General features: G+C 48.8%; 1 protein-coding gene across 1 annotated transcript; it reads right to left on the bottom strand.

The window, feature by feature from the left end:
• Positions 1-3,799: 3,799 nt before the first annotated feature.
• NXNL1 (nucleoredoxin like 1) lies at positions 3,800-8,029 on the bottom strand. Its single transcript, XM_055591255.1, has 2 exons — positions 7,704-8,029; positions 3,800-4,130 (listed from the first exon to the last, which is right to left on the bottom strand). The coding sequence occupies exons 1-2, from the start codon at positions 8,027-8,029 to the stop codon at positions 3,800-3,802; spliced, it is 657 nt and encodes a 218-aa protein (XP_055447230.1).
• Between the last annotated feature and the right edge of the window lie 7,922 nt (positions 8,030-15,951).

The following is a 15,951-nucleotide window of genomic DNA, read 5'->3' as shown; positions in this document are numbered from 1 at the left end:
CCATTTTCCATTCCCCCTCTCTCAGCCCCTGGTAGCCACTAATCTACCTTCTGTCTTCTACGAATTTGTCTTTTTTGGACATTTCATATGAAAGAAACCAGACAATATGTGGTATTTTGAGTCTGGTTTCTTTCTCTGAGGCTAAGATTTTTAAGGCTCATCCGTACTGTAGCACGTGTCATTCCTTTTTTATGGCTGAATGATATTTCATTGTATGAATGGACCACATTCAGCTTATCATTCATCTGTTGATGGACATTTGGGTTGTTTCCACCTTTAGTTGGTTATGAATAGTGCTGCTAGGAACAGGTACATGGAACAATTTGAGTCCCGGTTTTCATTTCTTTCGGGTCTATACCCAGGGTGGAAAGGCAGGGTTATAATGGTAACTATATTTAAGCTGTTGAGGAACTGCCTGTTTTACACAATGTCAGCACCAGACACCCCAAAATCATTTTGCATTCCCACCAACAGTACACCAATTTCTCGATTTGCACATCAACACTTGTTATTTTGTTTTTTGATTACAACCATCCTATAGGGTGAGAAGGGGTGTCTCGTTGCAATCTTGATTTGCATTTCTATAATAACCAGGGATGCAGTGCATCCTCATTGGCCAATGCACTTGTTGGCCATTTGCGTGTCTTCTTTGGAGAAGTGTGTCTTCGTATCCTTTGTTCATTTGGGTTGTTTTGTCTTTTCACTTTCCTGCAGCACTTGGCATCTCTGGCAGCACAATGCATGCACTTTCCTGCTGTCTGTGGCTGGGGGGTGGGGGCGAGGCGGGCTGCTTCAGGACCGTGGGATGTCTACTTCAAGTGTCCACTGCTGCGTTCCCTTTGTGTCTGGATCTGCACCCAGCACATAGTAGGTCCTCAATAAAGGCTTGCTGGACATGAATGAATGGGTTGCCTTGTACTCTGGCTCTGGAATTCTTGTAAAGTTTGAAATATCAAATCTGGAAAAGGTTTCAAAAGTAACATATTCCTGCTACATCCAGAATCTAAGGGTAACTGAGGTCAACGTGGCCTGATGCAAGCAGGTCCCTGTCTTAATGTATCAGGCCTGAAAGATGACATAGCCATCATCTGGACTTTATAGAAGAGGAAACTGAGGCCCCAAGAGGTTCAGTGACTCCCTGGGTCACACACACACCACAGACAGCCTGGCTGTATAAAACCAGTGCTTTATACTACTTTCCAGAAATGTTATAGATCCCACTGGTTTTGAATTTCCATGTCTTTCTCCAACTTGGGGAGTCATTTATCTTTTTCAGGTTTCAAATTTTTGGGGTCTTTTGGGAAAAGTTTGTGAGCCTTGAGCCCCCAGCCCAGCACCTGATGGGTAAAATGACCGCAGGGTTGAGAGTACAGGGTGAACTTTCAGCAACAGGTGGCCTCTCCTCCCCTGGAGATTGGGGGTTAAGGATGAGCATGAAATGAAGCACTTGTCCAGCCCCCAAGCCTCTGCTGCTGCTGCTAAGTCGTTTCAGTCGTGTCCGACTCTGTGCGACCCTATAGACGGCAGCCCACAAGGCTCCCCCGTCCCTGGGATTCTCCAGGCAAGAACACTGGAGTGGGTTGCCATTGCCTTCTCCGATGCATGAAAGTGAAAAGTGAAAGTGAAGCCTCTAGGGCCTCCCAAATCCGAGTCTCAACTCCTTCTCCACTTACCTTTTCCCTGAGCTGGGAGAAGGTGTGGGTTGCATTTATTACCATGTTTAGCCCCACTCAGACGACACGTCTCGCCGCCAGGCGGCGCCAGAGACAAAGTGAAGAGATAGGTGCGCGGGGCGAGCTCCAGCTCTGGCTCCTTGGCTGACCTGCCAGGTAGAACCTTATCTTATTGTCATTTCCCAGGAGAAAGAAGGCTTCCCAGGTGGCCCTAATGGTAAAGAACCCTCTTGCCAGTGTCCGAGACTTAAAAGACCAGGGTTCAATCCCTGGGTAGAGAAGATCCCCTGGAGAAGGGCATGACAATCCACTCCAGTATTCTTGCCTGGTGTATCCCATGGACAGAGGAGCCTGGAGGGTTACAGTCCATGGAGTCGTAAAGAGTCCGACACGACTGAAGCAACTTAGCACAGAAGGAGAAAAGGTGGCTTAGAAAGACGGAGGTGACTGTCTTATAGTCACACAGCCAGGAAGTGTTCCCGCCTGGCATTTTTGATATCTATATTCTGCTGTCTCTCCACCCCCTACCCTATCACGGGGAATCCTCGGGGTTCACCAAGGACAGGGAGATTGAACCCTCGCTGTAGGTCCGGGACTCAGCGCACATGGTACCAAATACTGAACTGCATCTTTTGTAAACGATAAATCTGTCGTTAAAGGATTGTTGCAAGTTAGTGCATGAAATACGTGAACAACTCATTTAGCGTGTGATGGGCGAGCCGTTCTCAGCACCATCATTCGATTTTAGTTTGTAATTTCCCCTTTTGCAACTATTAACCATCTCACCTCCTTCAGTCTTAAAGATATTTCTGAATATTTTAAAATATGAGTCAGGCATGCCACTGGAGAACCAAGACAGGCCCTGGGTGACAGATTCTGAGGGGGATCTCACCTAGAAACCTCCGTCATCCGCCCTGCCCTGGGTCCCACCCTCCATCTGTTGGCGGGGTTGGCGGGGTGGGAGTTGCGGGAGGGTGGGAGGGTGGTCAGAACTGACTCCATCAGGTCCTGCCCTGCTTCTCTCCGCCATGTCATTACACACCCCCTCACCCTCACTCACTCCTGGAGGGTGGGCCTCAAAAACACCTCTACGCCCCAATTCTAGGCTTTTCTTCCGCATCCGGGTAGCTCAGAGCAGCCCCACCCCTACCGCCCCTCTGCTCCTGGGGCTGGGCTCAGAATAAAGACAGCTTCCATCCCCAGCCCTGGGGTTCGGCTTTAAGCTGGGTCCCCTCCCTCTCAACTGAACTGAACCTCCCTCTTCCTGCGCTTCTCAGGTGGCCTTAGTGATAAAGAATCCGCCTGCCAATGCAGGAGACGTAAGAGACCGTGAGTTTGATCTCTGGGTTGGAAAGATCCCTTGGAATAGGAAATGACAACGCATTCCAGTATTCTTGCCTGGAGAATCCCATGGACAGAGGATCCTGGCAGGCCACAGTCCAAGGGGTCGCAAAAGAGTCCGATACGACTGAGCCACCGAGGACATCCTCCTTCCTGGACTGAACTCAGAGAGGTTCCTTCCCCTCATCCTGTCCCCCTTTCCCGCCCTGTTGAGCCTTTTCAGAGATTGTGCTTGCTCTGCCAGCCAGCCTTCCACCTTGGGGCTCAGAACAGCTTCCCCCACTCTGGTCCCGCCCACTACCGGGAGGAGGGGTTTGTCGCTGTTCAGTCGCTCAGTCGTGTCTGACTCTTTCCGACCCCATGGACTGCAGCACGCCAGGCTTCCCTGTCCATCCCCACTCCCGGAACTTGCTCAAACTCACGTCCATCTAGTCGGTGATGTCATCCACCCATCTCATCCTCGGTCGCTCCCTTTTCCTGCAGCCCTCAGTCAGGGGGAGATGAGGGCTCATCAAAGAATCGCTCTCCCCCCGCTGCCGCACGCCCCGCCTCCTTGTGTTCTTTCCTACAGGGGATTCAGAACAGCCCCCAGCCTCCAGTCCCACCTACCCTTGGGGGTGGGGGGAGGACTCATCTCAGACCTGCCCCTCTCTGTCCCCTCCCACCAAAAGGATCGGAGCAGCCGGCTTCCCCCTCCCCCCGGCTCCGCCCCAACCTTCCTCCTGAGGTTTCATCATAGAACCCCCAGTCCTGTCCAACCCCCCCCCCGCCCCCGCCCCCAGGGGTCAGAACAGTCCCGCGGCCTCGCCCTCGGCCTCGCCCTCCTGTCCGGAGCCGCCCGCTCTTCCCCGGCCTCGTGCGCTCCGCGCAGCCGGGTCTACGCGGTACTTGCAGCGGCGCAGGGGCTCGGTAAGGCTCCGCGGCGCGGGGTCGTCCAGGTCCTCGGGCTGCAGAAAGCTGCGGTCCAGCACCTCAGCCGCCTCCTGCCAGTTGGCGAAGCAGGCAGGGCCCAGGCGCCGGATCTCGTCGGCCGCGTCGAGCGTCAGCACATCCCCGCTGGGTTTCAGCACCACGACAGCTGGCAGGCGCTCCACCGAGAACTGGCGCCCGAGGTCCCTGCGGGGCGGGTGGGTCAGTCCGATCGGACCCTCGTCCTAGATCCTGAGCTGAGGAACCCTCCACCCCTCCTCCTAGTACTTGCTGAGCGCCTTCTGTGTGCAAGTGTCCCATACAAGCCTCTGGGAATGCCCAGGAATCCAGAGAGCCAGGGGCCACCCTGGGCTCCTGGCTGTGCCTCCAACGCCCCAGCCACGCGCCCACCACAGGGCCTTTGCACTGGCTGTGTCCTCTACCTGGAGCGCTCTCCCCAGACATCTGAGGATTAAGACCCTGTATGCTGCAGACACCCAGCCTTACATTTCAATGCCTCTCTCTCTGCAGCTCTTTCTGCGGATCCACATCTCTCCGCACCCAACGCACTGCATAGTTTATTTCTCCTGTTGTCATTTTCTCCCACAATAGAAAGCAGTTTCACTGGGGCACGGGTTTCTGTCTCTATACCTGGGTGTCCCCTGTGCCTGAAACAGTGCAGGACACACAGTAGATGCTCAGAAAATGCACATGGGATGAGTGAATAAATATTGATCAATTCCATAAAGAGGTATTAAACTGGCTAAAGGACTTAGGGGCAGAGAGGGCCTCTCTCTGGAGGTGCCCTTGGAGCTGAGATCTGCAGGATGAGGAAGGGGAGAACAGAGGAAGGTTTTCCCAGGCAGAGGGCTCAGCTGGTGCAAAGGCCTGGACATCGGGGAGAGATTGGAGTGCGGCCCTGATCATAGTGCAGGGCCATGGGAAGAACTTGATTTTGTTTTCTGTATGAGAGGAAGGCTGTCAGAAGCCATCCACTGGAGACCCCAGACTTCATCTCCCATTTAGGCCAGAATCTTATGCACTCCAGGACTCTTGCCTGGAAAATGCCGTGGACAGAGGAGCCTGGTAGGCTACAGTCCATGGGGTCGCAAAGAGTCGGACATGACTGAGCGACTTCACTTTCACTTTCATGCGGTCTATGGGATCTTAGTTCCCTGACTAGAGATCAAACCCACAATCCCTGCATTGGAAGTTTGGAGTCTTAACCCTTGGACCACCAAGGAATTTCCCTGGGTATCCTGTATTTTATCTGGCAGCCTGGTATGTAGGAAGGGTAGAGAGTAGAAACTGTCTGGATACTTGCCTGGGGGAAGGGTGTCCGACTCTTTGTGACCCCATGGACTGTAGCCCACCAGGCTCTTCTGTCCATGGGATTCTCCAGGCAAGAATACTGGAGTGGGTTGCCATGCCCTTCTTCAGGGGATCTGCCCCACCCAGGTATTGAACCCTTGACTCTTACGTCTCCTGCATTGACAGGCGGGTTCTTTACCACTAGCACCACCTGTTGTTGAGAGGGCCCTGCCCCAAACAAAGTCAGTGTTTGGCTGTGATGCCCTTGTGGTTGGCATTCTTGCCCCTCAGGAGGGAGATATTTGCCCTTTGGGGAATGGAGCCTCCTCAGCTGCAGAAGCCTGTGGGAGTGAGCAAGTTTGCAAACTCTGATAATCTTGGGTGGCGGATAAAGGTCTCCATGACCAGAAACTTCTACGTTTTGTAACAAAACTGATGAGATCAGTAAAATGTCCCAAAATCTGCAACTCACTTTCAAATGGTTCAGCACAAACTTCACACCAGTGGAGATAAAGCAAATAGAAACATATGAATAATCTTCATGGGGTTCATTGTGTGCTCCTTTCAACTTTTTGATATCTTTGAAATTATTCTTATCTCTCTCTTTTTTTTTTCTCTTGGATGCTCTGTGCGGCTTGCAGGAAATTTTTCATGATAAAAACTGGGGGCTTAAAAAGAATGTAAGTCTGAGTCTTCCCTGGTGGTCTAGTGGTTCAGGCTTCATGCTTCCACTGCAGGGAGCATAGGTTTGATCCCTGGTGGGGGAACTAAAATCTGCATGCCATGTGGTGCAGCCAAAAAATAAATAAAAAGAATGACAGTCTTACTGCAGAAAAGGGGAAAGTGTGAAAATAGCCACAAATGATCACACTGTTTATCGGGCAGCTCACTGGAAACCTTGAACCCAACCACCTCTCTCTCTCAGCTCCACTGCTTGTCTGAGGATCACAGGCCCACTTATTAGGTGACATTTGGGGCAGAGACATTACTTTGCCAACAAAGGTCCATCTAGTCAAGGCTATGGTTTTTCCTGTGGTCATGTATGGATGTGAGAGTTGGACTGTGAAGAAAGCTGAGCGCTGAAGAATTGATGCTTTTGAACTGTGGTGTTGGAAAAGACTCTTGAGAATCCCTTGGACTGCAAGGATATCCAACCATTCCATTCTAAAGGAGATCAGCCCTGGGTGTTCATTGGAAGGACTGATGCTAAAGTTGAAACTCCAATACTTTGGCCACCTCATGCAAAGAGTTGACTCATTGGAAAAGACTCTGATGCTGGGAGGGATTGGGGGCAGGAGGAGAAGGGGACGACAGAGGTTAGGATGGCTGGATGGCATCACCAACTCAATGGACATGGGTTTGAATAAACTCTGGGAGTTGATGATGGACAGGGAGGCCTGGCGTGCTGGGATTTATGGGGTTGCAAAGAGTCGGACACGACTGAACGACTGAACTGACTGACTGGGGCACTGCTACACACGGTGCCTGCTGGCTTCCCAGGTGGGCGCTAGTGGTAAAGAACCCGCCTGCCAACGCAGGAGACAGACTCGATTCCTGGGTTGATCCCTGGGTTGGGAAGATTCCTTGGAGGAGAGCATGACAACCCACTCCAGTATTCTTGCCTGGAGAATCCCAGGGACAGAGGATGGCTACAGCCCATGGTTACAGCCCATAGGGCCACAAAAGAGTCGGACACGACTGAAGTGACTTAACATGCATGCGTGGTACCTGCTGGCTTCTTACTCTGGGTGTTACAATTCCCTGAACTGGCTGTTTTTTCTCTGAAATCCTCCGAGCCTTTGTGCTGTGTCTGTCCTCTGCCTGGAAACCCTTCCCTTTCCTAACTCTGTACCCTCCTTTCCTCCCTGTCCTTGGGGTTCTCTCTTTGAAGCCATTTCCTCTGGGAAGCATCCCCCGACTCCCAAATCTCAGCAAGGTCTCCCTGTTATATTTTCACGTGACACTCTCCCTTTCGCCTTTGGAACTGCTGCAGTTTGTTATTTATGTATTTCTTTGGGTGTTTGAGTGTTGGTTTCAGGTTTGGCTCGCCCCCTAGGTGGTAAACTCCCCTGCAGCTGGGTGGAAATGGGCATAGGTGCCCCTCCTTCCCCCATCTCCACACCTGACTTCTCTGTCCTGACTGGCCCACAGAGGGTGCTTTTATCAACTCCAGATGGAACAGATACACCAATAAACAAATGGTCTTCCTGGGTAGCTCAAATGGTAAAGAATCTGCCTGCAACGTGGGAGACCTGGGTTCGATCCCTGAGTTGGGAAGATCCCCTGGAGAAGGACATGGCAACCCACTCCAGTATTCTTGCCTGGAGAATTTCATGGACAGAGGAGCCTGGCGGGCTCCGGCCCATGGGGTTGCAAAGAGTTGGACACGACTTAGCAACCAACACTTCACTTTCAGCAGAAACAGCCCCTCCTCCAGGAAGCCCTCCCTGACCTCTCCTCTTGTCTCACCTCCTCAGGTCATCCTCAAAGGGCAAGAAGAACCACTTCTCGGGCATGTCCCTGAGGAACAGGTCTTGCTGCTCCTCCGTCGGGTCCTGGGACACGTACACCAGGGCCACCTGGGCTGCCCGCAGCACGTAGAACTCATCTGTGAGCCGCACGAAGAAGTCCCGGAGGATGCGTGCAAAGGCCTGGCACTCCGGGCAAGACCCAGCACCAAAGAACAGCAGCACCAGCCGGTTTTCCAGCCGACGGCTGAGCTCAGCCTCTGTGTCCAGCTCATCCTGGTCGCTGTTGTTTCGGATCAGGACGCGGCCAGAGAAAAGGGAGGCCATGGCAACTCTGGCTGGGTGCTGGGGACAGGGTGGAAGGACCTTGTGTGACCCTGAGCCTGCTGGCTGGCTGCTGCCCCAGGATTAGGAGGCCTCCTTAGGAGGCCAGTTTAGGACGTCAGTAATCTGCCTAAACCTCGACCTGATTCTTTGCTGCCTCTGAGGGCAGAGGGCCAGCTGCTCATGGGCTGGTCTCAGGAGACAGCTGCGAAGAAACTAAGAAGCCAGTCAGACTGAGATGCGGGTGTGAAAATAGCTTATTCGTGATGTAAAAAGATAAGTGAATCTTACTGAATGCACTCAGGAATTCAATCTTCATGAATGCATTTGGTAATCCTAAATCACAAAGGCTCTACTAATTAATGACTGTGATTTCTAAGTTGTTGTTTGGTCACTCAGTCGTGTCTGACTCTTTGTGACCCCATGGACTGCAACACTCCAGGCTTCCCTGTCCTTCACACTCTCCCAGAGTATTCAAACTCATGCCCGTTGAGTCGGTGATGCCATCCAACCATCTCATCCTCTGTCGTCCCCTTCTCCTCCTGCTCTCAATCTTTCCCAGAATCAGGGTCTTTTCCAGTGAGTCAGCTCTTCACATCAGGTGGCCAAAGGATTGGAGCTTCAGCTTCAGCATCAGTCCTTCCAATGAATATTCAAGATTTATTTCTTTTAGGATTGACTGGTTTGATCTTCTTGCAGTCCAAGGGACTCTTAAGAGTCTTCACATTTCAAAGGTATCAGTTTCTCGACGCTCAGCCTTCTCTGTGATCTAACGCTCACATCTGTACATGACTACTGAAAAAACCGTAGCTTTGTCTATACAGACCTCTGTCGGCAAAGTGATGTCTCTGCTTTTTAATATACTGTCTAGGTTTGTCATAGCTTTTCTTCCAAGGAGCAAGCATCTTTTAATTTCGTGGCTGCAGTCACCATCCACAGTGATTTTGGAGCCCAAAAAATAAAAGTCTGTCCCCATCTATTTGCCATGTGATAGGACTGGATGCCACGATCGTAAGCTTTTTGAATGTTGAGTTTACTGTGATTTCTAAGTTGAGATGAGTGTAAATGATATTTGAAGGTATCCGCCTGCCATAACCATGAGGTGCTTGAAATTATCTGAGATTTACGCGGGTGACAGAGTCATAGAACTGGCCAATAGCTGCTTTGATAGCCCATGAGAAAACATGCACAATTCCAGTTAGAAGTTAATAAGAGTCAACTATTTTTTTTCTTCCCTCCTCCCTCTTGAATTCTGTCTGGACAGCCCATCTTGAGATTCCATGGTGTCTTAAGTGTGAAATTCACCGTTATAGTATTTTGCAACCCTCTCCCATCAAGCCCTGGGGACTAGTTTCCCTCTCCTTGAAGCCAAGTTGGCTCCTAACTTGCCCCCTGCCTTTTTTTTAAGTTTTTTCATTAAAAAAATATTTTTTAATTCATGGCTCTGCTGGGTCTTCATTGCTACTCGCAGGTTTTCGCTAGCTGCAGTGAGCAGGGTCTACTCTTCGTTGCGGTGTGTGGGTCTCTCACTGCGGTGGTTTCTCTTGTTGCAGAGCACAGGCTCTAGAACACAGGATCAGCAGTTGTGGCACATGGGCTTAGTTACTCCGAGGCATGTGGGATCCTCCTGGACCAGGGATCAAACCCGTGTCCCCTGCATTGGCAGGTGGATTCTTAGCCACTGAATGACAAGGGAAGTCTATTCTTGACTTGCTTTTGACCAATAGAATGTGATGGAAGACGCGAATTCTCAGGATAAGGCTATTCTTGCCTCCCACGCTCTCTGTTTTGGAACGTGGCCTCCTAACATCCCATGTAAGGAAGCTGATCTAGCCCCGAGGTTGGCAGACTTTTTATGTAGAGGGCCAGGGAGTAAATATTTTCCACATTGTAGGCCGTATGGTCTCTGCTACAACTTGGAATTCTCTCATTATGTGCATGCAGAAGCTTCTCTAGACAATATGAAAATGAACTTATGTGTCTGGCTTCCAATAAAACTCTGTTTACAGACATGGAAATTAGAATTTCCTAGAATTTTCATTTGTCATGGGATACCAATCTTCTGACTTTTTTTTGTTTCAACTGTTCAAAAATGTGAAAACCTTTCTTTGCCCATAGTGAGCAGGGTTTGGCCTGTGACCCTGTGCTAATCTACTGGTTCAGAAGCCACATGGAAGACACCTAGATGCCCAGCCAACTGCCAGGACCAACTGCCACACATGTGACCTTACAGCCTAGCTGCTAGCAGAATGTAGCACAGTGCCTGAGCCAGGTGAGACCGGCAGAGGACCATCAAGTGTTACCGACCAGGGTTGGGTTCTTGGCCTCCTTAATCAATAGAAATTGATCAGAGGCCAGATAAGAAGTTCAGGCAAGACTTTACCGGCAGCCCTGCTGTAGCAGTGGGGAGAGAGAACAAGTAACAGTTTCTGTTGCTTGCTCACTCACTGGGAGGGGGGAAAGCTTGTTCCTTGTTTGGGGTGAGGGTAAGTATGTGTCCAGGAGTTGGGTAGGAGGGGTGGCTTTGGTGGTGGTATGTGCACGTGGAATACCCGATTGTTGTTGCTCAGTCACTCAGTCCTGTTCGACTCTTTGTGACCCCGTGGACTGCAGCGTGCCAGGCTTCCCTGTCCTTCACCATCTCCCAGAGCTTGCTCAAACTCATGTTCATTGAGTCAGTGATGCCATCCAACCATCTCATCCTCTGTCATCCCCTTCTCCTCCTGCCTTCAATCTTTCCTGGCAAGAGGGTCTTTTCTAATGAGTCAGTTCATCGCATCAGGTGGCCACAGCATTGAAGCTTCAGCTTCAGCATCAATCCTTCTAATGAATATTCAGGATTGACTTCCTTTAGGATTGACTGGTTTGATCTTGCTGTCCAAGGGACTCTCCAGAGTCTTCTCCAACACTACAGTTCAAAAGCATCAATTCTTCTGTATTCAGCCTTCTTTATGGTTCAATTCTTACATCCATACATGACTAGTGGGAAAACCATAGCTTTGATTATACAGACCTTTGTTGGCAAAGTAATGTCTCTGCTTTTTAATACGCTGTCTAGGTTGGTCATAGCTTTTCTTCCAAGGAACAAGCATCTTTTAATTTTGTGGCTGCACTCACCATCTGCAGTGATTTTGGAGCCCCCCAAAATAGTCTACCACTGTTTCCATTGATTCCCCATCTATTTGCCATGAAGTGATGGGACCTAATGCCATGATCTTCGTTTTTTGCATACTGAGTTTTAAGCCAGCTTTTTCACTCTCTTCTTTCACTTTCATCAAGAGGCTCTTTAGTTCCTCTTCACTTTCTACCATAAGGGTGGTGTCATCTGCATATCTGAGGTTATTGATATTTCTCTTGGCAATCTTGATTCCAGCTTGTGCTTCATCCAGCCTAGTGTTTCAAACTCTGTATATAAGTTATATAAGGGTGACAATATACAGCCTTGATGTACTCCTTTCCCAATTTGGAACCAGTCTGTTGTTTCATATCCAGTTCTAACTGTTGCTTCTTGACCTGCATGCAGGTTTCTCAGGAGGCAGGTAAGGAGGTCTGGTGTTCCTATCTCTTGAAGAATTTTCCACAGTTTGTTGTGATCCACACAGTCAAAGGCTTTAGTGTAGTCAATGAAACAGAAGTAGATGTTTTTCTGTAATTCTCTTGCTTTTTATGATCCAACAGATGTTGGCAATTTGATCTTTGCTTCCTCTGTCTTTTCTAAATCCAGCTTGAACATCTGGAAATTCTCAGTTCATGTTCTGCTGAAGCTTGTCTTGGAGAATTTTGAGCATTTCTTTGCTAGCATGTGAAATGAGTGCAACCATGTCGTAATTTGAACATTCTTTGGCATTGCCTTTCTTTGGGATTGGAATGAAAACTGATCTTTTCCAGTCCTGTGGCCACTCCTGAGTTTTCCATATTTGCTGGCATATTGAGTGCAGCACTTTCCCAGCATCATCTTTTAGGATTTGAAATAGCTCAACTGGAATTCCATCACCTCCACTAGCTTTGTTTGTAGTGATGTTTCCTAAGACCCACTAGACTTCACATTCCAGGATGTCTGGCTCTAGGTGAGTGATCACACCATCGTGATTATCGGGGTCATGAAGATCTTTTTTGTACAGTTCTTCTGTGTATTCTTGCCACCTCTTCTTAATATCTTCTGCTTCTGTTAGGTCCCTACCATTTCTGCCCTTTATTGAGCCCATCTTTGCATGAAATGTTCCCTTGGTATCTATAATTTTCTTGAAGAGATCTCTAGTCTTTCCCATTCTGTTGTTTTCCTCTATTTCTTTGCATTGATCACTGAGGAAGGCTTTCTTATCTCTCCTTGCTATTCTTTGGAACTCTACATTCAAATGGGTATATCTTTCCTTTTCTCCTCTGCCTTTCACTTCTCTTCTTTTCTCAGCAATTTGTAAGGCTTTCTCAGACATCTGTTTTGCCATTTTGCATTTCGTTTTCTTTTTTTTTTAAGTTCTACCAGTTTATTGCTACCAACTCATCTCCCTCCACCCTCATGCATGCGTGCTCAGTCATGTAACCCCATGAACTGCAGCCCACCAGGCTCCTCTGTCCATGGGATTCTCCAGGCAAGAATACTGGAGTGGGTTGCCATTTTATTCTCCATGCATTTCTTTCTCCTGGGGATGGTTTTGATCACTGCCTCCTGTATAATGTCACAAACCTCCGTCCATAGCTCTTCAGGCACTCTATCAGATCTAATCCCTTGAATCCATTTGTCACTTCCCCTGTATAATCATAAGGGATTTGATTTAGGTTTACCTGACTGGTCTAGTGGTTTTCCCTATTTTCTTCAATTTAATTATGAATTTTGCAATAAGGAGCTCATGATCTGAGCCACAGTCATATTCAGGTCCTGTTTTTGCTGACTGTATAGAGCTTCTCCATCTTTGGCTGCAAAGAATATAATCAATTTGATTTTGGTGTTGACCATCTGGTGATGCCCATGTGTAGAGTCATCTCTTATGTTGTAGGAAGAAGGTGTTTTCTATGACCAGTGCATTCTCTTAGCAAAACTCTGTTAGCTTTTGCCCTGCTTCATTTTGTACTCCAAGGCCAAACTTGCCTGTTACTCCAGGGATCTCTTAACTTCCTACTTTTGCATTCTAACCCCCTATGACGAAAAGGACATCTCTTTTTTTGGTGTGTGTTCTAGAAGGTCTTGTAGGTCTTCACAGAACTGTTCAACTTCAGCCTCTTCGGCATTAGTGGTTGGGGCATAGACTTGGATTACTGTAATATTGAATGGTTAGCTTGGAAACAAACAGATATTATTCTGTCGTTTTTGAGACTGCACCCAAGTACTGCATTTTGGACTCTTTTGTTGACTGGGAGGGCTACTCCATTTCTTCTAAGGGATTCTTGTCCACAGTAGTAGATATAATGGTCATCTGAAGTAAATTCACCCATTCCTGTCCATTTTAGGTCACCGACTCCTAAAATGTTGACCATCACTCTTGCCATCTCCTGTTTGACCTTTTCCAATTTACCTTGATTCATGGACCTAACATTTACAGGTTCCTATGCAACATTTTCCTTTACAGCATCAGACTTTACTTCCATCACCAATCACATCCACAACTGGGTGTTGTTTTTGCTTTGGCTCCATCTCTTCATTCTTTCTGGAGTTATTTCTCCACTCTTCTCCAGGAGCATATTGGGCACCTACCGACCTGGGGAGTTCATCTTTCAGTGTCCTATCTTTTTGCCTTTTCATACTGTTCATGGGGTTCTCAAGGCAAGAATGCTGAAGTGGTTTGCCATTCCCTTCTCCAGTGGACCACGTTTTGTCAGAAGTCTGCATGACCCGTCCATCTTGGGTGGCCCTACTCGGCATTGGCTCATAGTTTCTTTGAGTTGGACAAGGCTGTGATCCATGTGGTCAGTTTGATTAGTTTTCTGTGATTATGGTTTTCGTTCTGTCTGCCCTCTGATGGATGAGTATAAGAGGCTTGTGGAAGCTTTCTGGTGGGAGGGACTGGCTGTGGGGGAATCTGGGTCTTGCTCTGATGGGTAGGGCCATGCTCAGCACATCTTTAATCTAATTTTCTGCTGATGGGTGGTGCTGTGTTCTCTTCCTGTAGTTTGGCCTGAGGCCAGACTATGGTAGGGCTAATGGCAGTAATGACCACCTCCTTCAAAAGGACTTATGCCAGAATGCGGGGCCTCCCAGGACTGTTGTACTTAGTGCCCCTGACCCTTGGCAGGCCACTGTCGACCCACACCTCCACCAGAGACTCCTGGACACTCACAGGCAAGTCTGGCTCAGTCTCCTGTGGGGTCGCTGCTCCTTTCTCCTGGCTCCTGGTGCACACAAGGTTTTGTTGTGCCCTCCAAGAGTCTTGTTTCCCTGTGGGTTCTCAGCCCTTTGGCTGGATCCCCAGTTTGGGAAATCTGTTGTGGGCCTTAGAACTTTTGCAACAGTGTGAGAACTTCTTTGGTGTAATTGTTCTTCAGTTTGTGGGTCATCTGCTCTGCGGCTCTATGGTGGGGCTGATGGTGACTTCCTCCAAGAGGACTTAGGCCACATGCCACGATGCCCGGGTCTGCTGCAGCCAGAGCCCCTGTCCCTGTGGCAGGCCACTGCTGACACTTGCCTCTGCAGGAGACACTCAAACACTCAACGGCAGGTCTGGCCCAGTCTCCTGTGGGGGTCACTGCTCCTTTCCCTGGGTCCTGGTGTGCACAAGGTTTTATTTGTGCCCTCTGAGCATCTCTGGTAGGTCTGAGATTTGATTTGAAATGCGATTGCACCTCTCCTACCATCTTGTTGGGGCTTCTCCTTTGCCCTTGGACACTGGGTATCTTTTTTTGGTGGGATCCAACATACTCCTGTCAATAGCTGTTCAGCAGCTAGCTGCAATTTTGGTGTTCATGCCGAAGATGAACTTTTCTTCCTGACACCCTGCTTTTGCTCCCCGATCTTCAGAAGTGGCAGTTGGGTTTGTTTGTTTGGTTTTTTTTTTTTTTTTTGGGGTCTTTTTGTACCTTGTTGTCCACAGTTTGCAGTTTTGGTTTTGTTTTTAATATTTATTTTTGTTTATCTATTTGGCTGTGCCAGGTCCTAGCTGTGGCATGCAGGATCTTTAGTTGTGGCTTGTGGGATCTAGTTCCTTGATCAGGGATTGAACCCAGGCCCCCTGCCTTGGGAGTGTGGACCACCAGGGAAGACCCATATGCATTAATGTTTAGTCCCTGATCTCCCTACGAGGGAGCTCAGTTGTTAAAGAATCCACCTGTAATGCAGGAGAGCTGGGTTAGATCCCTGAGTTGGGAAGATCCCTTGGAGAAGGAAATGGCAACCCACTCCAGTATTCTTGCATGGAGAATCCCATGGACACAGGAGCCTGATGGGCTACAGTCCACAGGGTCGCAAGAGTCGGACACAACTTAGTGACTAAACCACCATGAAAGCAAAAGTTGCTCAGTCGTGTCTCACTCTTTGCGACCCCATAGACTAGATAGTCCCTGGAATTCTCTAGGCCAGAATACTGAGTGGGTAGCCTTTCCTTCTCCCAAACCACCATAGTTTCTTTGTATTTTTCTCCTCAAGGAGACATCTGTCCAGGTACAAGCGCTGTAGCAAAGGGTTCCAGGTCCCAGGTCCCAGTCTCAGAGACAGCTCATGGGACCCTGAGAAATAGTTGATTACCCTTGTATGAAAGCACTCAGTAGAACACCAGACCTTGAGGACGTTTTCTTGATCTGGGGAAATGTGAGAGACTCTGAAAGAAACTCAGTACTGGTTTTAAATAGTAAAAAAGAAAACCCACAAAATCCTCATTCTCAAGAGTCTACTTTGCCTTGTCAAGGCTTTTATCACCAGGCCCATACCTGATGGGTCCCCATTAGGCTTTGTTGGTGGCTCTGTGGTTAAGAATCTGCCTGCCAATCCAGGAGATGTG

Source organism: Bubalus kerabau, chromosome 1 (assembly GCF_029407905.1).
Source record: "Bubalus kerabau isolate K-KA32 ecotype Philippines breed swamp buffalo chromosome 1, PCC_UOA_SB_1v2, whole genome shotgun sequence".
Classification (NCBI taxonomy): domain Eukaryota; kingdom Metazoa; phylum Chordata; class Mammalia; order Artiodactyla; family Bovidae; genus Bubalus; species Bubalus kerabau.
This window is presented reverse-complemented; position numbering and strand designations above follow the sequence as displayed.